Source organism: Pinus tabuliformis, chromosome 1_2 (assembly GCF_031772625.1).
Source record: "Pinus tabuliformis cultivar Carrire ecotype Pingquan chromosome 1_2, CPIR1, whole genome shotgun sequence".
Taxonomy (NCBI): Eukaryota; Viridiplantae; Streptophyta; class Pinopsida; order Pinales; family Pinaceae; genus Pinus; species Pinus tabuliformis.
In genome coordinates this window covers 613,984,568-614,010,312 of record NC_142298.1, presented here as the reverse complement: position 1 = coordinate 614,010,312, position 25,745 = coordinate 613,984,568, and the positions used below count along the sequence as shown (strand labels likewise).

The following is a 25,745-nucleotide window of genomic DNA, read 5'->3' as shown; positions in this document are numbered from 1 at the left end:
AGAAACATAGAAATTTAAGAAGTAAATATACATATATAAGACAAATGTTTTTTCAACAATACATGCTTAGATGCATAATTTGATAATGAGATAAAGACTTCAAAATATATATTTAGGATATAAAATCTATGAAGCCATGAAACTGATAGAAAATATTTTTTTTGCTTGTATAACTCATCACAAATTATATCTATGAAGCCATGAAACTGATAGAAAATATTTTTTTTGCTTGTATAACCCATCACAAATTATATAAAACCTATTTAATTAGAATCCATTACATCTTTAACATCTGTCCATGATCAATATATATGACCAAAAATTGCCTCCAACAGATAAAACCACTTGTATTTGCAATCATTTTTATCATAAAAAAATTGTTAAATAAATTTTAATTTTCTTAAATAATTTGATTATTCAAACTCTATTATACTACTCTATAATTATTCTCACCTGGATTATTCTGCTATCAATTATTTTTTGCATAGAAAAACAAACGCTAAGCAATAACCCTGCATATTACACTTACTTAAACATAATGAGAATATCAAAATTACCATAATATTTGCAAGAACAAATAAGCACAATACATCACCAATAACGATCACATCTCACATAGCCACTCAAAACAATGCATTAAAGAAACTACTAGCCTACGCTAAAGTTGGCGAGAAGACGTCGGCTACTACAAACCTATATCTTCTTAATTTTCCAAATTCTAAACACAATTCAATGGCAACCTCAAGTTTGGGAACGCAAAGAGAGGAATTTCTCTGGGGAGAGTCATTGCATGCGCTTCCTTCATATCCAGTTGGGACGGATCACCTTCAACCCTCCAGTTAAAAGTGTGCACCAGCTGAGCCAATGCAAGCGAAATCGTGGGAATAGCCATAGGGGCACCAGGGCATCCTCTCCTTCCTGCCCCAAATGGAAGCATCCTCAAGTCTTGAGTACTTGTTAAGTCCGTATAATCATTATGTCCACCGAATTCCTCCATAAATCTTTCTGGTTTGAACTCTGAAGCATCTTTTCCCCATACATTAGGATCCCTTCCTATCGCCCACACATTCACCAATAACATTGTTTTCTTCGGTATATGATATCCTCCTACTGTTATAGTTTCTGCAGATTCGTGAGGAGCCAATAGCGGCACTCTTGGGTATAATCGCAGAGTCTCTTTCAACACACTGTGGAGGTATTTCATGCTTGCCACATCTAACTCGTTAACTTTGCCATGTCTGCCAACTGTACATTCAATTTCTTCCTGCAATCTCTTCATTGCATGGGGATTTATGAGCATCTCACTCATTTCCCATGCTATGTTAATGGCCGTCGTCTCCATTCCGGCAGTGAACATGTCATGAAAAATTCAATTCATTTCTCATGTTAGTAGAAGGAGTGGAGTGACTAAGTATTAAGAATTAGAAAAATGAAAGAGGGAATGATGCCCAAGAGACTTACAAACATAACTGCCTTGATGGTTTCTCGTGTGATTTGGGCGTCCTGCTGCTCACTCTAGATCTGAAGCAGTACATCAACAAAGCTTTTACAATCTTCTGCTTCAGCCCTCGGCTGGCCATCCAGGATAAGTCCATGCGATGCTCCATATGGTCATGTATGAATTTCTAAAAGAATAAATCGAATATTTTGTTGGCCTCGTTCATTCGTCGATAGATACCTTGCAAATCAAGCTAGTCCAAATAAGGAATAAAACTTCCAATGTCAAAAGCTCTCGCTGAAGACATCGCTCGTTATCTTGCTCTTGTAGACTTACTCTTGGAGGCAGTTGCCATGGTTTCAGTTGCCATGGTTTCAGTATGGTCGTCCTTGAGCTTGAACTGAACCCAAATGACAGCGAAACATACCAGAATGCTCACAACCATGATCCCCATCCCCATGGCCATCTGCGCAGCAATTATGGGAGTTCGAATTGAGGAACGCTTCTTGGCCCAGACACTTGATGAATCCACCCCACCTCCGAGCAGGGCCTGGTTCCGGGGCAAGCCGAGCAATTATGTATGCATTTCCCATCACTGGCCGAACTGCAACATAAAGAGTGACACATTCCAGCGAGACTGATACATTCTAGCGAGGCACTCATGGCTATAAGGCACACAGAGCTTTAACGATCTCTGACAAATACTCTGGTACACCAAAGATGATGACGAATATTCAGAAGTCCCATAGAGAATTGCAACGAACTAATAACGTTCTTTGCAACGAACTAATAACGTTCTTCCCGTAGAGAATTGCAATGAACTAATACCGTTTTTCAAGGTTATTTCTATCGTCTAACACTTAAATCAAAGGCTAAAAAAGACACAGGTGATACGAGAGGGAATTCATTTCAGAGGGGAACGCCTTAAAAATGAAAACATATGTCTGATTTACATTATGAAACGTTTGGATGGATTTGATATTCTATGTTCATTGCTCACTGGCGCCGGTATCCATGGTTTAGTATTTTATATTCGCTCAAACATCAACTCACATTCAAAAGTCGCAAGTCATTCAGAAGTTGCAAGTCATGATACTCTAATTTTTGTTGGTGTTTTTTAGATGGAAAGAAATAAGTTAAGAGAAAACAAGTTAATGGTTAAGATCTAGACATATGTTTTAGGAGGGAAAGCCTCTTATGGATTATGAGATAATTTTAGATGATATGATTTTCTTTAAATAATAATGATAAACCAATCAATAATAATTGTCTCACAATTATTAATTTCACAACTAAATTAGTTCACTAAAAATAAAAATAAACCAACTTCCTCATTACAAATTTATTCATAACTCAATTTGAATTCATTTTTTAATTGCCATTAAGGGCTCCATCTCCTATATTCTAAATTAGTTCACTAAAAAATAAAAATAGAAACCAACTTCCTCATTACAAATTTATTCATAACTCAATTTAAATTCATTTGTATTCATAACTCAATTTGAATTCATTTTTTAATTGCCGATTAAAGACTCCATCTCCCATATTCTAAATTAGTTCACTAAAAAATAAAAATAAAACCAACTCCATCATTACAAGTTTATTCATAACTCAATTTGAATTGATTTTTTAATTGCCAATTAAAATCTCCATCTCCCATATTCTAAATTAGTTCACTAAAAAAATAAAAATAAAAACCAACTTTCTCATTAGAAGTTTATTCATAACTCAATTTGAAATCTTTTTTTAATTCCCAATTAAAGGCTCCTTCTCCCAAATATGATCTTCTGGGACTTTTTTATTAAGATGGGACCTGTGACCTGAACAATCATTGATTTAGGCCCGGGATAAATAAAGGTCTTCGCAACGTAATTCATTACAAATTTATTAATAAGTCAATTCGAATCCAATTTTTAATTCTATAGGACTTTTTTATATCAAGATGTGACCTAAGGAATCAATGATTAAGGACCGGGATGATGAAAGACCTCTGGTTGCAGATTGCAATTATTATACATAAATACATTGTTTCGCTGAATGATCCACAAAGGTGAAGGACTCCCGTGTTTTTCCTGCACTGAAGAATATGGCAAGGGAACAAATACAGATGTCAAATCTGGAAGAACAACCAGACCTGCTTAAACCGCATGATCGTGTGGAAAGCAACACGGCTGTTCGTCCGAAGGATTCAGGCATCTCAATATGGAAACTTTTTAAGTATGCCGATTCATTTGATCTGTGGCTAATGGCATTCGGCACTGTAGGAGCCATTACAGATGGAATGACCATGCCTTTGATGCGCCTGCTTGTATTAAGCAATTTGATAGACACAGTAGGAAATTTTGGTTCGGCATCCACAGGAGATTTCCGTCGTATTATCAACACGGTAATAATCATTTCCTTTACAACAAAACTTTGCATAATATTCATATTACATATTGATGAATGTGTCGGTGATGGTTACTTGCGCAGTATACTTTACGTCTGCTCTATATATCAATCGCTGCGTTTTTTGCTGCGTTTCTCGGTGGGTATTACATCTTCCTGTTTCTTTCACACCTTCTATAGTTAAATGGTTTTTGATGATCTTATCTATGACTAATGCTTTTCTTTGCTTTCTTTGATCAGAGGCGTTCTGTTGGGCGAGGACCAGCGAAAGGCAGGCATCTCGGATGCGTATAAATTATTTGAAAGCCGTATTGAGGCAGGGCGAGGGATTCTTCGACACCCAAAGAACTACCACAGCAGAAGTGGTTACCAGTGTTACTAATGATACTCTCGTTATACAGGACGTTTTAGCAGAAAAGGTGTGATCTTATTACTCTATTCTGTCATTTAATTTATCAATGTTCAGACTCTTCATTAAGTTCATCTAATTTATCAACGTTTGGACTCTTTACTAAGTTTTCTAATTTTAATATTGCTAATTCTCTTGGGAGAATGTCCATCCTCAGCTACCCAACTTCGTCATGAATACTTCTTTATTCTTCAGTAGTTATTTTGTGGCATTCTACTTGACATGGAGACTGGCATTAGCGTCATTTCCTTTCGTGATCATGCTGATCATTCCCGGCATAATGTATGGACGGATTCTGGTGGGGACTTCTCGCAAGTTCACCGAAGCATATAATATAGCCGGTAATATTGCAGAGCAAGCTCTTTCATCCATTAGGACAGTCTTTGCCTTCGTTGGAGAGGAGAGGACAATGGCTAAGTTCTCCGATGCGCTCAATGGGACTGTAAAGCTTGGGCTTAAACAAGGTCTTGTCAAAGGCTTGGCAGTAGGAAGCGGAGGAGTGACCTTCGGTATCTGGGCGTTCAACTCTTGGTACGGTAGCAGATTGGTAATGTATCATGGCGCTAGCGGAGGAAGGATTTTCGCGGCTTCAAGTTGCATACTTATGGGTGGCTTGTAAGCGTTCTCGCTCTATTCATCTCTCTTTCTCATGTACTTCTATAATTGATCCTACAACGGGAAATTTACCACACTTTTGAAGTTCAAGCAAAATCTCTGAAAGCACTGTTGCGTTTACAGAGCTCTAGGGACTGCGCTTCCGAATATCAGATACTTTTCAGAAGCACGTGTTGCTTGTAAACGCATCTTTGAGATGGTTGACAGCGAACCGATCATTGATTGGGAAGATGCAAAAGGAGAAATATTGAAAGAAGTCAGCGGTAAAGTTGAATTTAGAAACGTTGGGTTTGCATATCCATCTCGACCAGAATCCAAGATATTTCGCAATTTCTGTCTAACCATTCCCGCAAACAAGACTGTTGCGCTGGTGGGGAGAAGCGGGTCCGGCAAGTCTACGGCTGTGGCGTTGATAGAGAGGTTCTACGATCCCCTGGCTGGAGAGATTTTGCTGGATGGAGTGAACACTAAAACGCTACAATTGAAATGGTTGCGTTCCCAAATTGGACTAGTAAGTCAAGAACCTGCACTCTTCGCTACATCGATCAAGGAGAACATCTTGTTCGGAAAAGAGGGAGCCAGCATGGATCAGGTTATTGCTGCCGCCAAATCTTCAAACGCTCACGATTTCATTAGTCAACTACCAGATGGTTATGACACACAGGTAATATTTAGGTTTTTACTCTCATTCTTCATTTCTAAAGTGTAGTCAATTTGAGTTTACTTTCTTCATTTGGGCAATACAGGTGGGTGAGCGCGGAGTCCAGTTGTCGGGAGGGCAAAAGCAACGTATAGCTATTGCAAGAGTTATGCTCAAGGGTCCTCGTCTACTTCTTCTAGACGAGGCCACAAGTGCTCTAGATGCAGAGTCAGAGAGAATCGTTCAGGATGCTCTAGACAAAGCTTCAGTTGGACGCACAACTATTGTAGTAGCTCATTGCCTCTCCACCATCCGCAACGCAGACATGATTGCGGTGGTTCAAAGTGGTCATGTGATCGAGACAAGTATGCTGCATGAAGATCTGATCTGTAAACCCAATGGAGCATACGCTGCTTTGGTGAAACTACAACAGGCTGCGGCAGATAAGCCAGATGATAGATTCGAAGGCACTACTATGCTAGACCAGTCTTTGGTAACAAGGAGTTCTAGCATATATTGTAGATCGAGTTCGAACGCGTCTGTATCAACCCATCCAGAACTGGTACATGAAGACAAGCTCCCTTCCGCCGCTTCATTCCGTCAACTGTTGCTTTTAAATGCCCCAGAATGGAGGCATGCTCTACTGGGTTGCTCAGGAGCCTTAGGCTCCGGAGCCGTTCAACCTGTTTTTCCCTTATTCCTTGGGGCAGTTGTATCTGTATTTTTCCTTCAGGACCATGACCAGATCAAATTCAGTATCGAATATTACTCCTTCATGTTTGTGGCTGTGGGAGTAATATCGTTTTCAGCAAACATGTTACAGCATTACAATTTTGCAGCTATGGGGGAATATCTTACTAAAAGGGTTCGAGAGCGGATGCTGTCCAAAATCCTTACATTTGAGATTGGGTGGTTCGATAATGAGGAGAATTCTAGTGGAGCTGTTTGCTCCAGACTAGCAACAGATGCTAATGTGGCAAGTATCTGACCTTAAAGTTTTAATATTTCCAATAAAATTGTGAATTGTGTTACAGTATTCTAATTATTCGAATATGCAATTTGTGATACAGGTGAGATCTCTGGTCGGAGATCGTATATCGTTACTTGTAGAAACTTCGGCAGCTGTTGTAATAGCCTTCTCGATGGCTTTGATAATAGCATGGCGTCTTGCAGTTGTAATAATCGTAGTGCAACCCATTATTGTATTATGTTTCTACACTAAAAGGGTTCTCCTCAAGGCCATGTCTCAAAAGGCTATAAAAGCTCAAGATCAAGGTAGTCAACTCGCAGCAGAGGCTGTGGCTAATCATCGCACTATTAGTGCCTTCTCTTTACAGGAGAAGATCCTCTCTCTCTTCGAAAAGAGTCAAGAAGAACCTCGCAGAGAGATTATCAAACAATCTTTGTTTGCGGGATTTGCTCTTGGAACATCGCAATGCATCACGCTATGCAATACGGCTTTGAACTTTTGGTATGGAGGACATCTTGTATCAAAAGGACAAATCACATCCAAAGATTTTTTCCAAATTTTCTTCATTCTGATAACCACAGGAAAAGGTATAGCAGAAGCAGGAACTATGAGCAGCGACATTGCTAAAGGATCCGATGCAGTCAAATCTGTGTTTGGCATACTGGACAGAGAAAGCCGCATAAACCCAGAGGATGAGAGAGGCGAGAAAGCGGATAAGATAGAAGGAAACGTGGACCTGAGAAACGTGGACTTCGCTTATCCATCTCGTCCAGGTGTTATGATCTTCAAGAACTTCTGCTTGAGCATAAACGCAGGCAAAAGCATGGCTCTGGTAGGACAAAGTGGATCCGGAAAATCGACTATCATTGGATTAATTGAAAGGTTTTACGATCCCCTAAAAGGATCGGTGAAAATCGATGGCAGCGACATCAGGAGGTTCAATTTGAAGAGTTTGAGGAACCACATAGCTCTGGTAGGTCAAGAGCCCACGCTGTTTGGAGGAAGCATTCGAGACAACATTCTCTACGGAAAAGAGAATGCAAGCGAGGTAGAGATAATCGAAGCTGCAAAGGCTGCGAATGCTCATGACTTCATTAGGTAAATACTGCAATTTTCCAATTGAAACAGAATGTTTATGCAATAATACATATATTCAATCAGCTGTGGTTAAGCAGATTGTTTCTGTAATAAATTAGGACGGACTGAATATGGCAGTGAATTTAACTTGGATTTGTGTAGCTCTTTGGAGAAAGGATACGAAACAAATTGTGGAGACAGAGGAGTGCAATTATCGGGAGGGCAAAAGCAACGCATTGCTATAGCCAGGGCGATCATAAAGAATCCGAGCATATTACTGCTGGACGAGGCCACCAGTGCGTTGGACAGCCAATCCGAGAAGATGGTTCAAGAGGCCCTGGACAGAATAATGGTGGGAAGAACGAGTATTGTGATAGCTCATAGACTGACAACCATTCAAAACGCTGATTCGATTACTGTGATTGAAGATGGGAAAGTGATTGAGCAGGGAAGTCATTCGTATCTGATGAGCAAAGGAAAAGGCAATCCATATTACTCTCTCCTCAGTATCCAGCTAGGCTACCACTAGATTCTCACCTCCCTCATTCAAAGGGTCAAAAGTATTCTGGCGTGATCCATGTCCTAAATCTTTCCAAATGCTTCAGCCAAATTTTGAAGTTGAATTTCATTTCGTTATTTGTCCACGCTCTAAATCATTCAAAATGTCGTCGGCCAAATTTGGAATTTGTAGTGTCATCTGTATGACGTTTGGCCGTTTAACATTGATGTCATAATTATATGTTGTAACGAATCAACCAAATTATAATAAAATTAGTTAGCTTCTTGCACGGAATCTCGACATGACTCGGAATTTCAAGTGAAAACAATGGAATATATTTGCTCAATAGTCTCTTAATTTTAAAATAAATTATACTTTATCACACCTTAACGTCTTTGTCAACTTAGTCTTTTTCTTTTTAATGTCCTGGTCACCTTGAATCTATTTCATCAAAATCGGCGTCCTTATCTCCGTCGATGACACCTAATTGCTGTTGTTGGATCATCTTCTCTCTTGAGTATGGCCGTCTCCTTTCGGCACCAGCCATATATTGGGTATTTAATGCCTTCAGAGCAGCACCCCACTTAGTCTGATAATACGGGAGCGGGCAAATATTATTTAATGCCAAATTTATCCGCTCCCATGTGCGTTAAGTTGCGTGCTGCTCTGAGGGCATTAAATACCCAATATATGGCTGGTTAACTCTTTTCGTCTCCTTTCACTTAATCTTTGAAATCCACGTAGACAATTAATCTTTGAAATCCACGTAGACAATTAACTCGTTCAGTATCTGACGTAGTATTTTTATATTACTGTGAAATCTGAGGAGAAAATCAGAGCTCATGCAATGTTTAATGTAGCCAGAAGAAAGTGAATTTAAAAAATAAAATGAAGACAGCGTATACATGGGCCAGCTAGGTAATTATGCAATGCTTTTGAAAAAAAATGTCCTTCTGGATTCACCAGAGTAATGGCTGGAGTAAGCTGAGTTCACTCTTTTCATATTTGTACGTAGAGGAAGGCATCCAAGTTCTAACCAGAGAAACAATGTAGATTAATAGGATTCCCACGGTGAAGCCTCGGGATATAGCAGTAGTTTGAGCAGAATACATTGTATTTCAAAACCTAATATAACAGACCATCAAAAACCGATAACCATTAATTTGATAACCTAATATTGTTTGTATCAACCTGGCCACGCATATATATATATGAAACTGTAATTTGATGTGCAAGTATTTAAGTTACTTTTGATGGCGGGTTTACGGACAAGAGGTTTGTACAAGAATGTTGTTTGAGATTTAAGATAAATTATTTTTTAATAAAATAAATAGTTTTATAGTGGTTTAGTGTTTATTATTTTAAATTTAAAGGATTTAAAATAATTTTTTCATAGTGTAATTTAACATTTAATTGAATAATTAAAAGTTTATTTTATAAATTTAAAGACAAAAGTATAACATAAGGGGAATATTATAATACTAATCTAGATTTATTTTAACTAAGATTTATCAAGAGTTTATATTTATTTTAATTAAGATTTATCAAGAGTTTATAGGGATTAAATATCTTTTCACTCTAAACTCTAAACCACATTTGTATTTCAAGAGATTTATTTTAACTCGGATTTATCAAGGGACCAAAGGGATCAAATATCTTTTCACTCTAAAAAAATTTTACATGTCAAGAGATTTGATGCCTTTTGACACTTAGTAGATCAAGAGTTTAGATGGATGTTAAGATAGATCTATACTAGTTTAATTATTAATTAATTATAATTATACTTATAATTATTAATTTTATGCTTTTATTTTATTTTATTTTTAATTTACTTAATTTTGTTTTATTTTGATCGAGTGAGAATGTTAAATAAAATATTACAATATCTCTGCCATACTAGATTGAGAGCGCCTCTTGGCACAATAACATTAAAACCAAAGATATTATAAGTTTAAAAAATGTAAAGTTGTAAATGTGTAGAATAAGGGGTCATAAGAACTTGTTTTTCATTATCAATGAAAAACATGATAAAATATCCTTAATATTTGAAATGATAAATAAGTCTACAAAATCTTCAATCCTAAAAAAAAGACAAGTTAGAGTTTGCAAAATTTAAAATACTAAAAAAGAAAGAAAAGTAGGATAGGCGAGGCTGAACAATTTGACACAAAACCTAGTATTGGACGCCCTAAAAACAAGGCCATTTTTTACTTGAAAATTGAGATAAATTAGAAATTGCAATGGATATCAAATGAGCATTTCTCAACCCTTTTTAGAGAATTTATTACATAAAAATATATGATAACATAGAATGATCAAATTTATACCATATATTTTTACTTTTTAGCTAATTTTGTATTAAAATATCAAATATTTACATTAGATATGTTAGTTTTATTGTTTCGAAGATCCAAGACAATAAAATATTTACTCAGTGGCTAACAAAATTAGCTTCAACTAAATATCCAAAACTTGAGAATTCCAAAATATAGTTTTGCCTCACCATGGGGAAACCAACAACAAAAAGCAAAATAGGAAACCTTTAGAGATTGAAGAGTTTGAGACAACAGAAAAAGACACTAAACATAAACTCTAAACATAACAAGTCAATAGCCTAGATGGGCTAGCATGAAGATCAAGAATTGAGATGATAAAATATAAGGAGCATGAGCATTAGGAGGACAATGAAGTATTGAGGGTAATGGGTTGTTCCTAAGCGTAGCATAAGATCTCTAAGCTCATCTAGTTTGTGCATTAAGTTGATTTGAGTTTGTCTCCAATCCACTAGAATATTCTTTGGCAACAACTTAACATGGCATTACAATTGCACTATATCGAGATAGTGATTTTAACGGCCCTAAGAGTTGCATGTATCTGAAACCAAGGGACTATGTCTTCCATGACTTCTTAATTAAGATTGACTAATCGTTCTTCTCAAACTTCCTCTTCCACAAGATGGATTTCCCCATGAACGTGTGGAGGCACATGTTCATGACAGTTAAGGGTTAAAGATTCATAACTTAGTTTTTCTGGAGAGCCCCTTGAAGTGCCACTACCACCACTTCCATATTGGCAACAACCTTGTTGACGAGTCATGGCTACTAAAGGCACCAAGGTGTCATAAAGACTAGGACAAAAATGAGAGGGAAGCTGCAAGAGGCCTTGATAACTTCCTAGGAAAGTTGTATCGATGAGGAGCTTGGGGTCAAGCCTTCACCATTTAAAAAAGCCACAAATATAGGAGGGAAATCTAGTGAAGCAGAGGGAAGGAAACACACCAAGTAATCAAACCAGACTCGAAGTGCATGGCCATCACGGGAAACAATAGGTGGAGGTGTCAAAGGATCAACCAGAGCTCTAAGTAGTGGCCCGAGATGAAGAACATGGTGGAATGAATTCAATTCATGTATATGAATAGATAAAACGTGCCAAGAGACCTCTACCACCCTCCTTGGAAGGTGAGGTCCCATAAATTAACCATAAAGTGGGTGGCATGTGCCAAGAGACTTCTACCACCCTCCTTGGAAGGTGAGGTCCCATAAATTAACCATAAAATAGGTGGCATGTGTAGAAAGGAGGTAAATGGAGAGCGCGTCAAATCCATAAAGATTTAATGCTTATCATAACACCCGATGAAAATAAACTTATACAATACAATAAATTAAAATGAAATAACAAAAAAAAACTTCAAATCCAAAGCATTTATTTAATGCCTCTTATAATACCCATCAAAATAAACATATACAATACAATAAAGTTAAAAAAAAACAATTTATTCAAAATTTCTGCTTATTGATCTCAATACAATTATATAATTATTGATTAAATTGCAAATTTTTATTTAGAAGAAAAAAAGCCTACAAAAATTATTGCTCATTTTTAAATAAAATTAACCAAAAGAATACCAATAAAAAGCAAATATATCAAAGAGTTGGACGAAGTTATTAAAAAATAAGTGTACCAACTACCGATGAACCAACTTATATAATACAGAGAAATAAAAAATAAATGGACCACAAAAATACGATGATAAATGCGAATGAGTAACCTATACAAATATTTAGAATGCAATAATTAAAAATAAATATTACCGCAAATATTTAGAACACACACTTTGGAAATGGGCGAGGAATGCGAGATCATTTAACAATGTACAACACTCCTCCCATTTGAACGCTATTCCACCAATATTGAACTTTATTATATTCGCGAATCGCGACGGCTAACAGATAAATTTATTTTAGATTAGTCATTAGGAAGGCACAAGAGCACAAGTTCTTCTTTCATAGAGAGCATAACAATAACAATGATTAATCGATACTATGTAGCTGTATGGCCCTCAAAATCTTAGTAATCTTTTTCAGCAATTTCTACGTCAGTCAGATTTATTCTAAATCTCATTTTATTAAAAGAGGGTCATATTTATTCTAAATTTGATTTTATTAAAAGAGTGGTTACCAAATGAGAATTTTTTTTATTTGAGATTTCAGATTTTTAGTTGGAATTTGACTAAAAAATTTATAATTAAAACTTGATTTATGTTGTTTAACTGGTTTTTTGATTGCATATATCGATTCAACACCCTAAAAAACACCTAGGGCACTTTGATTGTGCAAAGTTCATCCATCAAACTTGTGATTAAGTGTGATTAAATCTAAAATTAATTTTTTATTTTATTATATATAATTAAAAATTATAATTATTATTTTTAACTTTTAATATTGACTAAGTCAACATTAAGTAACTAACTTGTAACATGGTTGTCATACTAGATGTAAAAAGCTTTGGGTCGAATTAATATACTAGCATATATCTATCTTAACTCTAGATCTACAAAGTGTGGGAAGGGATCAAATCTCTTTTTACTTTAAAAGAGGTTTGCATCTTGGGAGTGCCGAGAGAAATCAAATCTCTTTTTATTTTAAAAGAGGTTTGCATCTCAGGTGATTTGATCCGGTTACGGTTTGGAGTGAGGGGGCGATGGAGGCGTATCAGAATCCTAGGGTTTCAGAGGAATTTTTCTGCGACGACGGGACTTCAAGAGATCTGACATGCAATGGATCGGCTAGTCGCCTGGCTACTGGATACTCTGGAATCGCTGTTTCCTTTTGGTACTGGGTCGGATCTGCTAAGGAGAAGGTTATCAATGGTTCGAAGCGAACGGTGTGCTTTCCGTCTCGCTGGGTGCAGGGAGCGTACTTCAGGGCGGCATCAGAAATTGCATGCCCGGGTTTTGTCATTCCAAAACAACAGGTTTTTTCTCTGATTTGTCTTGATACGCCCTCTTGCGTGAATGCTTTTCTTTGGCAGGGCAAAGCCATTCTCGTCTATGGAGGAAAGAAACAGTTGGCAGATCCCAGGCCACATTTCGATGTGCTGTGGACACGATCTGTTGACCTAGGGCGGTTTTCGAATGGTAGAGCTGTGGATCAGCTATGGGATGGAAATATTGAACTGTTTTCGCGGCGTATGGAGGCTCTTATGCGCTTTGTAGCGCAGATATGGGCTCCAGCCACCTCGGCGCTGCATCTAAGCAGAGGACCTTGCAGATCCGGGAGGGAATTATCAGATCTGCCCACTTCCAGGCTGCAGGCTGGGGACAAATACAGTAGATCCGGGGTGGAGCTTCCAGATCGTGCCAGATCTAGGCAGTTGACGCCTTTAACATGGATCCGAGCTGCCGATCTAGGGCCGATCTCAGAACAAGTATGGGTAGGGAATATGGACTTGGTCCCCCAGGGTTTTGAGTTTCATCCGCTTTATGCAGAGCAGATCAAGGCTCCGCATGGTAGGTTAGGGATGGATCTACCAGATCTGGACAGAGATAGGCAGAATCAAAATGATACCTCGTCAGATCCAAATTACAAATCTGAAAAACGGGATTTGAGCAAGGCAGATACAGCAGATCTGAAACAGATCTTCATCAAAACTACAGAAGGCAGACACATTTGCGTGCAGATCTGGGAACGGACGAGCATTTGGGAGCTAAAAAACGAGATCCAGGACAGATTGGGAATTCCAGTGGCACTCCAAATCCTAATACTTTCTGGGGTATGCTTGCAGGAACAATACACAATCCAGCATTACAAGGTTGCAAAAGATTCAACAATTATCCTCACTCACCGACTGCGAGGTGGATCTAAGGGATCTACATCAAAACCTACAGGATCCTACCGCGACGCAGCAAAAGGGAAAGAACCTACAAAGGGGAAAGAACATGCAGCTGTTAATACACCTCTAGGGCAGTATATCGTGGATGAAGTACCAGAGAGCCCCTCCATTCCGCTGGATATCCCAGAGGTAGAGTGCATATTCTCAGATCTACAAAAAAAAGCCATTATTTGTAGATTTAATGGCTTCTGGCCTAGAACAGATACTTTGTATCAATGGATCCATACGGCCTGGACAACAAACTGCCAGATCCACCTATGCTCGAAGGGTTTCTTCATAGTAATTTTTCACGCTGAAGAAGAAAGGGAAAAAGTACTCACCGAAGGACCATGGTTTTGGGGCAGTGCGGGATTATTTGTTACCCCTTGGTTCCCGGAATTTGATCCAAATACCATGGCGGTATCAAGGATGCCGGTATGGGTAAGGTTGCATAACCTTCCGATACATTTCTGGCACTTCAAGACCTTATCAGTTATAGGGAATACTCTTGGAAAAATGTTAAAGATCGATACAGATAGACACTTAAAAGGAATTTTTACTTTTGCTAGAATATGTGTTGAGGTAGATCTCAGCCAAGGGTTACCGGAAAGCATCATCCTGAATTTCAACAATACATAGTGGAAACAACCTCCAGACTATGAGAATACAGCATTTAGATGCAGGGGATGTCAACAAACAGGTCATCTGTTCAATGCATGCAAAAGTCTAAACAAGAGCAAGCCACAACAAAGGAAGCACAAAGGATGGCAGGACATAGATTCTGCCATGAAGAAGAGAACCGCGGGAAAGAAAGCCCCCTCGGTATCAGGAGACGAAGAAACAGAAGCAGAGGAGGATGATACCCCCATTGAGGAGGCTGAAATAGAGAACCAGAAGGAAAATATAGCGGTCAACAAGGATTCACAGTCACACTCAAATCAGGCAGAGACCCAGCAAAATCAGGCAGAGATGACAAGCGTGGATCAAGGCAATGGAGGCATCAAACGACATCATCACTCAGATACTTCAGATTCAGACAAGGAAACAGGGCATCCGAATGTAACAACACAGTTAATCATTGCTTCGACCGAGCCCACTGTGGGAGAGTGGCGCAAGGTTGAAAAGAAAAAGGGGAGAAAAACCTGGAGCATGAACCTTTTACTCACTGCTAGGAACCAGGCTTCTTTCTTTCTCTCCTCTTTTCTCTTTCTTATTCTTTGTGCACGTTAGTTTACTAACGCTGCGAGCCCATGTGGCAACTTACTGAATGCTTTTATGCTTCTGGAAATGCTTAGCATATGCAATGTAACTTTTTATTTTTATTAATAAAAAGTTCACTTTTTCTTCGGAAAAAAAATCTCAGGTGATTTGATCCCTCACGTTCGTTGGTAAATTGAGTTAAGATGGATCTATGTTGGTTTAATTTGCCCTTTTAAATAGGCTATATTCCACATGAATACTATGAGTGAATACCACGAAAATATTTTTACTTTAAAGTTTCCTTTTATTAATTTTATTTTGTTTTGACTAAATAATATTTCACAATATTATTATTTTTTTTAAATTTTATTTTATTTAATTTGGAAAGCTAAAAAAAGAAGACATTACAACATTTCTTCCACGGGACCTCTAGATGTAACAAGTTAATCTTTTTGATACTACCACTCTAACATAACATAACCATGAAATTGTAATGATTTTCCACGTATCATTCTGTGAGTGTTAAACTATACATTGGAATTTTGTCATCTATCCAAATTGATTCAATTGAATATCAGTTTGCTCTTCTATTAAATTAAATATAACTCGAAATATATGTAATTCACCCAAAGGAATTCTATAACCTTCAAAATTTTAGTTAAAAAAAAAATTAAGTGGATGGTGAAGATTCACATGCACATAATATTCTCAAATCAAACCACAATGCAATATTCATATGAAATATGGAGAGTTGACATTTATTTCAAATCATAACTTGAAATATCTGTAATTCACCCAAAGGCATTCTATAACCTTCAAAATTTTAGTTAAAAAAAAAATTAAGTGGATGGTGAAGATTCACATGCACATAATATTCTCAAATCAAACCACAATGCAATATTCATATGAAATATGGAGAGTTGAGATTTATTTCAAATCAAACCATAATGTTTGATGTTTCTATTCTTAAAAAATTTAATGTACAATTTAAATACATGTTTGTTCTTTTCATTCCTCCACCCTTTCTTGTCCTTCATTGTTGCTATTTATTTTGTGTTGCCTCGATTCACTATTTCGGCGTTGTCTACCAACGAGGCCACAAGTTTGTTGGGATGGAAGATTTTTTTATTGGAATGCAGTGATTTTTTTTATTTTTATTTTTTTTTTTATTATTTTTAATTAGAATGCTAGAGTGTTTGAATCATTTTTCTGACGGTGGAAATAGATTCAGCACCATCAAGAACCCCTACGATACCCAAAATTCCTAAAATTTGACAGTTGTAACCTAGATTTTCAAAAGTTTATGTTGGATTTTGTCATAATCTTGCCGGAATTTCCATTCTTTTCCGAGCTAATATGTGTGTTCTTTAGATTACGCGCTTTATGTTTGCTACGTTGTACATACTCATGGGAAATTGGAGCTCATGAATTCCAAATTTTTTGTTGCTTCGATTCACACTTTCGGTGTTGTCTACTGACACCACAAATTTGTTCGAATGACAGATTTCTTATTGGAATCCAGTAAAAAAAATTCAAAAAATTAGAATGCTAGAGTGTTTGAATAATTTTTTTGATGGTGGAAATAGATTCAACACCATCAAGAACCCCTACGACACCCGACATTCCTGAAATTTGACAGTTGTAACCCAGATTTTCAAAAATTTATGCTAGATTTTGTCATAATCTTACTAGAATTTCCATTCTTTTCCGAGATAATATGTGGGTTCTTTATATTACGCGCTTTATGTTTGCTACATTGTACATACTCATGGGAAATTGGAGCTCATGAGTGCAATTGAGTCAATATATGTGATTCACTCACAAGGATGTAAAGTCAACATTCAGCGACCATGGCTACAAATTGGAGGACACAACGGAAAACATCAGGGCTTGAAGATCTTGGTCTCCTCCAAAAACTAAAAACGAGTTTCATGGGGGTCTATTTTATAGAAATTAGATATTTTAACCAAATTTTACTGTTGTTGTTGTGATTTCTAGAGACGTGGTTAATGGATGTAATTTCCACATAAGAAAATGTTCGAAGAAATGCATTTTTCACCTTTTAATTTACATTGAGCTTCCATGAAGATAAAAAAAATTAGAGTATACCATGGGCAAAGCCATATTATTATAGTATGTTTTATCCAATTTTAATTTATCATAGGAAATAATGGTGAATTATGGTTAAATTGGTCCAACCATGTTCACCCACTGTCAATATAATCAAGATTATATATTAGCCATGCACAACCATGTTTAATTATAGTGAATCATAATATATCATAGTAAACTATAACTAGCATACCCCGAAATGGGGGTAGTGAGCGTTGAAAGGAGAGAAGGAAGATAGAAAATGTACAAAATATGCAAGGCAAAGTGTGTTTAATAGTTAATTTGTAATAAATTAGGCTTTTTGTTTTCTATAAAATATATATATCAGAGTAGAGTTCCTTTTTCTAAGCACATAACCAAACACTATTACATATGGAATAATAGACCAGAGAAAATATTTCATGTATATAATTACAATCACAACATAGAAAAATCTAGGATGTTGTGACAACACATGGTAGTGGTGAGAGTGATAAAGCATGTAAGCATGCCTCTTCTTTCTTTCGTAGTGAGACATAGGAAATGTCCTTCGTCTTTTCATAGTGTTCAAAGGAGAACCATAGTGCTATTCACATTCCTTTTAGAGTAGTAGTGCATGGCATTGTTGTGAAGGTCAAGCCTTGACATTTAGTGTTACCAATGTCAATGATATCCCTTGTCAAGGTCATTCCTTGAGATTTATGTATAGTCAGCACCCAAGTCATCTTAAGGGGGATTTGTTTCTTGTTACTTCGTTGTATCGGTGGAATTGGGACATGCTTTGGTTGTGTATTATCCCATGGAGGGCTAATGTATTTATCAAATTCCACAAAAAGATATGCTAGTAAACTTGGAGGGCTACGTCCTAGTGCAAATACAATTTGCATGATTTTTCCGAGAGAACCATTAACTAATCCTGCTTGGACCCATGAATTGCAAGATAGAATAACTTGTTGGCCTACACATAGATATATCTATTTTTCCAATTGGTCATCATCTTGTTGGTGTGCTTCTAATCCATTTGTGAATTCTACAATACTTCATGCAATTGGCATATGTAATGATTCGATCATGGATTTGTTAAGGTTATCAACAAGAATATTTATTGCAAAGAGTTGGATTGAAGTGTAAAATATATGACATTCTTCGATGGACAAGGATCCTTTAGTCCTTGAATGACAGAGGTTCTAGTCATCCATCGTGGGTTTAGCATTGTGATTGTTTGTTAAGAGCTAGCAGAAGTGAGCCTGGGTGATGAGAAGTTCTCGTTGCCGAAAACTGTTTGTAAATTAATTATAGTGGTAAAGGTTGTCCATGAATTCCTCCCTGTAGTTGCACCTGCATAAAGATGTTTGTTTGTTACTGGTGGAAGATGGCCCAGGTTCTTGATAAGAATTATTTAGTGGTGACCAAATGAGAAGTGGTTTGTTTCTAGAAATGCCTCACACAAACAACTCTCTATTGGAAAAAATAAGTTAGAGCCCATGAAACTCATCGAATTGATTAGAATGTATTAAATATGTTTCATCTCTTCTTGGATCATTGTAAGAGATTGACCACTTAAAGGCTTCATGTCTTTGATAGGAATCGAAAACCTTGAATGTACAGTGGTTTCCTGTATGTTAAATGCTACAAGACCAATAGGGGAAAGAAGAAGTATTAGGCTATAGCTAGTTGTTTCTTGAGAAGATAGTTCCTCTTTTATTCAGCTTATCAAGTAGGATTTTCTGGCACCTGCAGTTCCTTGGATGATAACCTTTAATGGTCCTTTTGGCTCTGCTTCTTGTGGGTGTTGTATAACTATGTCCAATCCATGTTGTTGATGTGTAGAAAGAGTATTTTTGAAAGAACATAAGGGATTATGTTCTTGTATTACTTTCCCATTCCTTCATATAGTTGATGAAGTTAGGTGCAACATCATTTGTATCTTTTGATACTTTTAGTTGATCCCATGGATGGGAAGAGTCGATTCCTCAGAGGCCAAACTTGTCAAGAGAACATAATTAGATATTCCATGTAGGGACCAATCTTGATAAAGCTTTGCATTCATTCATATCCATATCTGATTCTATGCTAATATCGGTAGGTTATTCTTCAGATGGTTGGTCATCAAGAGTGATAATAGGGATGCGATTAACATGCCATGCATGGTAGTCATTTCTTATACTCTCCCAGTTAGCCCAATGTCTTCTTCAGAAAGACCTATGTCTTTATAGACAGAGCAGAAGGCTTTATATAAGAGTAGCTCACTTCAACAGAAATTAACAAAGGCATTAGAAACTTTGTTTAGTATTTTAGTAAAAACTAGCCATACATGGACAATTGTGGGGATGTGCCCTTTTTTCCACTTTTCATATCTTCATGCATGGTTATATGTCCAATATTTTGAAAATTCATGCAAACAGATAACATCCATGAAAGTAGGACAAGTCAAATATGCATCGATGAAGGTAGATCCTGGAAAACTGTCAAACAAATCATGAGAGACTTGATGAAATATTTGGTGACCAACATTTAATTTGGTGAAGGTGTGACTACATGCGACAAGGGGCAAATTTTGGAGCCTATGGAAAATTTCCTGGGCATTTATGTCACGATCTACAATTGCTTTTGATTGAAAGTGTCAATAGGAATTGAGGCAGAATTATGTGGATGTGATGTAGCTGCAATTTTGGTTAACATATGGTAGTAGGTCTCTAATTTCCCCTCTACTTTGGAAGATTATTTGGAAATGTATTTTAGAACTGCATGATGGGAGAGAACATGTTAACAATATACATTTTCTCTCCATGTTTGAAGTACGTTAGGATTATGGATGTTAAGGAACTTGTCATTACATGATGGATGATATATCTTTTAGCCTGTCTTGAAAGCTACCTAGCTGGCTAACCCTACCACCCAAGAGGGCCACAATAGAACCCCATAGTGGAACTCTTCCATAAACATAGAATTATGCCACCAAGCTCCCTTCCAAAGTGGCAAGCAAGTCCCCTTTTTTCCAGCAACACAACACAATGTCACCACCCTCCACCTGCAATACCTTAACCAGGTTCACTGAACCTCCACACTTAACCCACCAGGGTAAACCACAGGTAGGGACTCCTCCCACAGAGAAAACTAGGACCAAAACTTCCAATTAACGCTCAAGAACAAAACCACGCACAAAGAAATAATGTAAACAAATACTTGCCCAAATTTCACCCCCTCCTGTGTAAAAAATCCTATAGATTCACAAGCTCATGTAATCTACTAAAATAAGAGACAAGGATCTACTTCTACTCTTTACAACATCAACACATAAAGATTGAGCAAAATAATAATCGATAAGAGGAAGAGCATTAATGTCACATAACACAATAAATATCCAGGGAAAGCCATAAATCAAAACCCCACTATATGTATTGCATTAATCAGAAATCGAAGATGATAATACAATGATTGTTCTCACAAGAACAATCCCATCACTCATTAAAATCAATCTCCATCTCACAAGCAAGCAGTAGGCCAATACTTAGCCAATTCACCAACTCTCCAAGTCCTTATTTCCTTGCGCCCTTGGTCAAAGAATTTGGATGAATACAATATGCTTTGCTCAACCTTGAGCTTAACTTGCATAAGTATTTCCTATCCTCCACCTAATGACTTCCTTTTCCCAATACTTATCCAAGTTTCCAAGCCTCTAAGCTTCTAATTTTTTGAACAATTCCTAAGATAATTAACCCATATTTAAAGGGAAATTCCTCATCCATAACTGCACAATACAAAATTAAGTCTAGTTTCTAATTGCATGCACCATTTGTACAACTCAGAAAATTATATAACAAATAGTACATTGTCCCTGCACTCTAGTCTCAATTGGGTCTTTCTCAGAATCAACATGCGTGAGTTTTTTATGAGGGAATCTTCAATTAACTAGAGTAGCACTAGTTGAGTGCACTAATGCGTCAACTAACTGTTAACTCACTATTATTTCTTCAAACAATTTGGAATTAATTTAACTGTAATTAACTCAGTAAACTTAGTTAACTAATTACCACTCATACTTAACTCATCTTGGACCCCTATAATATAGGGAGAACATATACATGACTTTAGAAAGACTTCCAACTTGGAATTCCTAAGTTAACTAAGTCAACTCACTATTACAAGTTGCTATGAGAATAGAATTCGATTTTAATTCTTAGTTTAATTCAAGGACAAATTAAATTGGAATTTCTGGATTCTATTTTTATCATTTCTTGTTGCTATTTTCAACATCCTAAACAAATGCGACCAGGATTGGAAGAGGATTCCATATTCTTTGAGACAAAGCCAACCCTTTACACTGCTTTCTTGGGCAACAAGAAACCCTTAGGCCAAGCATCTAGATCCCACACCGCTCAACTCTTCACTGCAACCACCAGCTCATTAAACTCATACTCCCTTCCACCAAACCAGAGCGTAGTAACACCACCAATACCAGAGGAGATGCAAAGGGAAGGAGCATGTTCACACTAATTTGGGGTAACCTCATTTACCTTCCCTCCGATACCAGAACGTCAAACGACATGGAGAACACTAGCCTTCCCATTTTTATAAATTTCCTTAACCTTCTCGATTGTTCTATCCTACTTCCTCCACTTGGCTTGGTTGTTGCCCAAGCCCTTGCCGCGTTCCATATTAATTGTAAACTTCATTCCTTTTGACATCTCGTATTGTCAAGGCTATCGAATCAATCACCCCATTAGGGTGATATACATATGAAAAAAGAGAGGAGATTATAAAACATGTCATATAAAGATATCATATATATATACTTTTTATAATTAAAAAAATATGTATATATTTATAAATGTAAATTTACATATAACCTAAAACATATTTTAAAGAAATAATATAGATTCTTTCAACTTTAAACTTATCAAGTTGTTAGAGGGGTCAAATTTTTGGAGATAAAAATACTTTTCAAAATTTTGTACTTAAAAAGAAAGGTTTTTGAAAGGGATTGCATTTTTATTGAGCTCCAATGCTCCTTGGCATAGGTTTTCTGTAGTTGGTTCCCATCGTTAACTTCTCTTTAAATTTTTAACTTAAAATATAATAAAAACTAAAAACATAAACAAATGTCTTTCGGATTAATCACACTATTAGAAATTGATTAAATCTTAATGATGTGATTAATTCGAAAAACACTTGTTTACAATATTCTTTGATCTAACACTAAAATCATAATTAAATTTTTTTATTAAATATATTTAAAAAATCAAATTTTTAATGAATTTGATAAAATATAATTAAAATTTGTTAAAATAACATATCTCAAATTTCAAAAATTATTATTTATATTTAAAAATATATTTTAAATAATTAAAAATATTTTTTTCCCAAAATTATATCACCACTTAGAAAATAATATATATATATATATATATAATTAATAATAATAATAATAAATTTCGCCCGTATCCTCCAACATAATTATAAATTTATTATGTAACTTGTTAATGAAGAAGTATTAAGATTAACATAAATAACTATATAACAATTAAATTTATGAAAACATACATCTCACTTACATTATGAAACGTTATGAAAATATACATCTCATTTACATTATGAAACGTTTGGATGGATTTGATATTCTATGTTCACAGTTCATTGGCATCGGTATCCGTGGTTTAGTATTTTATATTTGCTCAAACATCAATTGACATTTAGAAGTCGCAAGTCATTTAGAAGTTGCGAGTCATGATACTCTAATTTTTGTTGGTTTGAGAGTGTAACATTTAAAGTTAACTTACCACTTACTAAAAAAATAAAATTAATTACTATATAAAAAAGCCCATTCGGGACTTTGGTAATTGGTTCATTATATGCAATCACATAAATTTGATTATTTTAAATCATGAGTCCGTAGACTTGACATGCACTGGATCTAATGAATCCCACAGATGGTATTAAAGTTGAAAGGTTTGAGTTTAAATGTGAATGATCTACCATGTGATTTCCCCGTCCTTATGCCTTGGTTGACTGCTGCCCTCTGTACCTAAAGCCACACGGCAGGGAGACATTGAGTAAGGTTGTGTGCACTGGCCAGATGGGTCATGCTGCTTGCGCCATATGTTTGGTGCTGATGTTGTTGATCGGGCTCATGCGATCGGACAGTGGAGATCACTTAGGGTTTCAAACCTTTATTAATTGCTTGTCCTCGACCTCCATGTGGCTCATTTTTGCCGTTGCTCCTGTGGTTTCTTGTTGCTCCGTGCGGGTTTGTTGTTTTGCAAGGGTTTACTGTTCTGCAAGGGCTCGATATCTTGATTAGGGTTCTTGTCCATCTGGGCATCCTCTAAAAATGACAAAGGTGGTAGCCGTTGCCAATGGAGGACCAGCTAAAACCCTCAGACCATTGCTTTGTGGTCTTCTTAGATTCTATGGCGGTGTTTACCGTAAAGTTGGACTGAGGTTTTGGAGCCGTGCTAACACTTGGTCTCTGCTGCTCAGAAAAGCCCCATGTTACTTCCAGCACTCCGGGCGATAGTCGATTCTAGGATTTAGCTATGGAAGGTAACTTCTGAGCACTTCTGAACTTGAATGTTTTAAATGCTTTGATTTTCTTAATTTTTTCATATTGTTTTCTCTCTGTGGATAGGGAAGTTGCCTCCCGCAAGAATCTACCACCTCCATTCAACTTGTTCATAAGGTTTTTCTAACTTAAGTTTTCGATTGCCTAACAGGTAACTATACAGTGCTTAAGGGTATTAGTGTTGGTGAAGGTCGTTCCTCATTAGAGCTTAAATTGCTTACAACGTCATTGTTGGCCCTTCCAGGTTGGAATCTTACTTCTGGCATGAATTAAGTTATGGAACATTTCCCATATGGTCAATGATAGAGACTCCATGTCGAACTGGTTCAAGTTTTATCATTTTATTGATTATGTAATTAATTAAACATACATGAATAGTTAAGGGAACTCTTTGTAGGTTCATTTGGTAATTTTTTAGGAGAATACTCTCGCTCTGTAACTAACAGAGAGTTTAAGCTCTTTCCCACGGAGGATTATTTTTTCAAGTGGCCACTTAAGTGAACCAACCTATGTTCTGTTATTTAAAATGTTTAACTTGTGCATTATCATTTACAGGACTTTATCTGAACTGTTCATATGTTTGAAAAATGGCACTGAATTAAGTTAATTTCTATCGTAGTTGTAATTCGGGCTGAGAGGACCCTTCTCTTCTTCATGCAAATATTAGCTAGGATGATTGGAATTCGGTTTAGTTTTTATTCAATATATTACTAGGTTAAACAATTACTCTATCGAAATTTTCGTAATTGCATAGTCAAGATATGATGTAGCACCTGCGTTCAAACAATTTTATGAATTCTTTCTTTAAATCTGCAATTAATAGTTACATAATATCTGTATTTAGATCTGCGTTCCAACATCTGTTTATTAATTGTCTTTCTATTGTAGTCATTTGTACAAAGTGTGTAAAACTACTCAGGTCATTCCACGGATTCTTAGATAAATAATTTACTTCTATATCTTACCAGTTTAAATTTGATTATAATGGATAGTGTAACGTAATTACCATATGAGCATTCTCTTTCCTTTTTGTTGTGTTACTTAGTAATTCTATGGTTATTAGAATACACTGTCTACCATATGATTCCAGAAAAGTTGTTTTATCTCCTATAGTTACACTTTTCCTTACGACTTATAATATAATTTGTCATACCAGAATTTATTCTATGACAGTTCAAGCATAACAGTTCTATTCTGTCATTAAATGTTAATCTCTATATGCTATCACTAAATATAGAAAGAAACTAACTGGAATACTTATCTATTTCACCTGTAGTTTCCAATAATTCCAAAAAGTCTCTCCTCCCAGCCATGAACCTGGAAATTACGTCGAGGTCCTCCCTCGAGCACTTTCTCTGCTGGAATAATATCCAGTTATAGTCAGTGCCTTGGGCCTCCAAACTCCACTGTCCAACGTCAAGTCCTGCACTTCATGCACTTCATTTACTGCTCATGAGAAACTTCCCACTGGTTTCCTCTCCAGCTCTAGGATAGTTCTTCTGTGTTCTCTTTTTCCCCTATATCTCCCTTTTCCAGGGCAGGGGCATAACTGTTTCTTGTTAACTATAGTAAACAATTTCTTTTAATTAATCATGTTTCCATTTCTAATCACTCAAAATTAGGTATACATAACAAAAAGTAAATGTAGTAAAACATAAACCAAATTAATATCCACACTAAATCCTTTCAAGGAGCGAGGAGTGTTA

General features: G+C 36.4%; 1 protein-coding gene and 1 pseudogene across 1 annotated transcript; one reads left to right on the top strand and one right to left on the bottom strand.

Annotated features, from left to right (window-relative positions):
- Window positions 1-718: 718 nt before the first annotated feature.
- Window positions 719-1,342, bottom strand: LOC149207131 (cytochrome P450 750A1 pseudogene; annotated as a pseudogene).
- Window positions 1,343-3,524: 2,182 nt separating this feature from the next.
- On the top strand, window positions 3,525-9,094 carry LOC149207130 (ABC transporter B family member 15-like). Its single transcript, XM_089397935.1, has 9 exons — window positions 3,525-3,824; window positions 3,911-3,965; window positions 4,067-4,245; window positions 4,393-4,850; window positions 4,974-5,514; window positions 5,597-6,466; window positions 6,561-7,558; window positions 7,700-8,050; window positions 9,052-9,094. The coding sequence occupies exons 1-9, from the start codon at window positions 3,525-3,527 to the stop codon at window positions 9,092-9,094; spliced, it is 3,795 nt and encodes a 1,264-aa protein (XP_089254061.1).
- Window positions 9,095-25,745: the final 16,651 nt, after the last annotated feature.

Coding starts and splice junctions, on each gene's coding strand:
- LOC149207130 (XM_089397935.1), top strand. CDS start 3,525: ATGGCAAGGGAACAAATACAGATGTCAAATCTGGAAGAACAACCAGAC. Junction 6,467..6,560: donor TAGCAACAGATGCTAATGTG/GCAAGTATCTGA, acceptor TTTGTGATACAG/GTGAGATCTCTGGTCGGAGA. Junction 7,559..7,699: donor AATGCTCATGACTTCATTAG/GTAAATACTGCA, acceptor GGATTTGTGTAG/CTCTTTGGAGAAAGGATACG.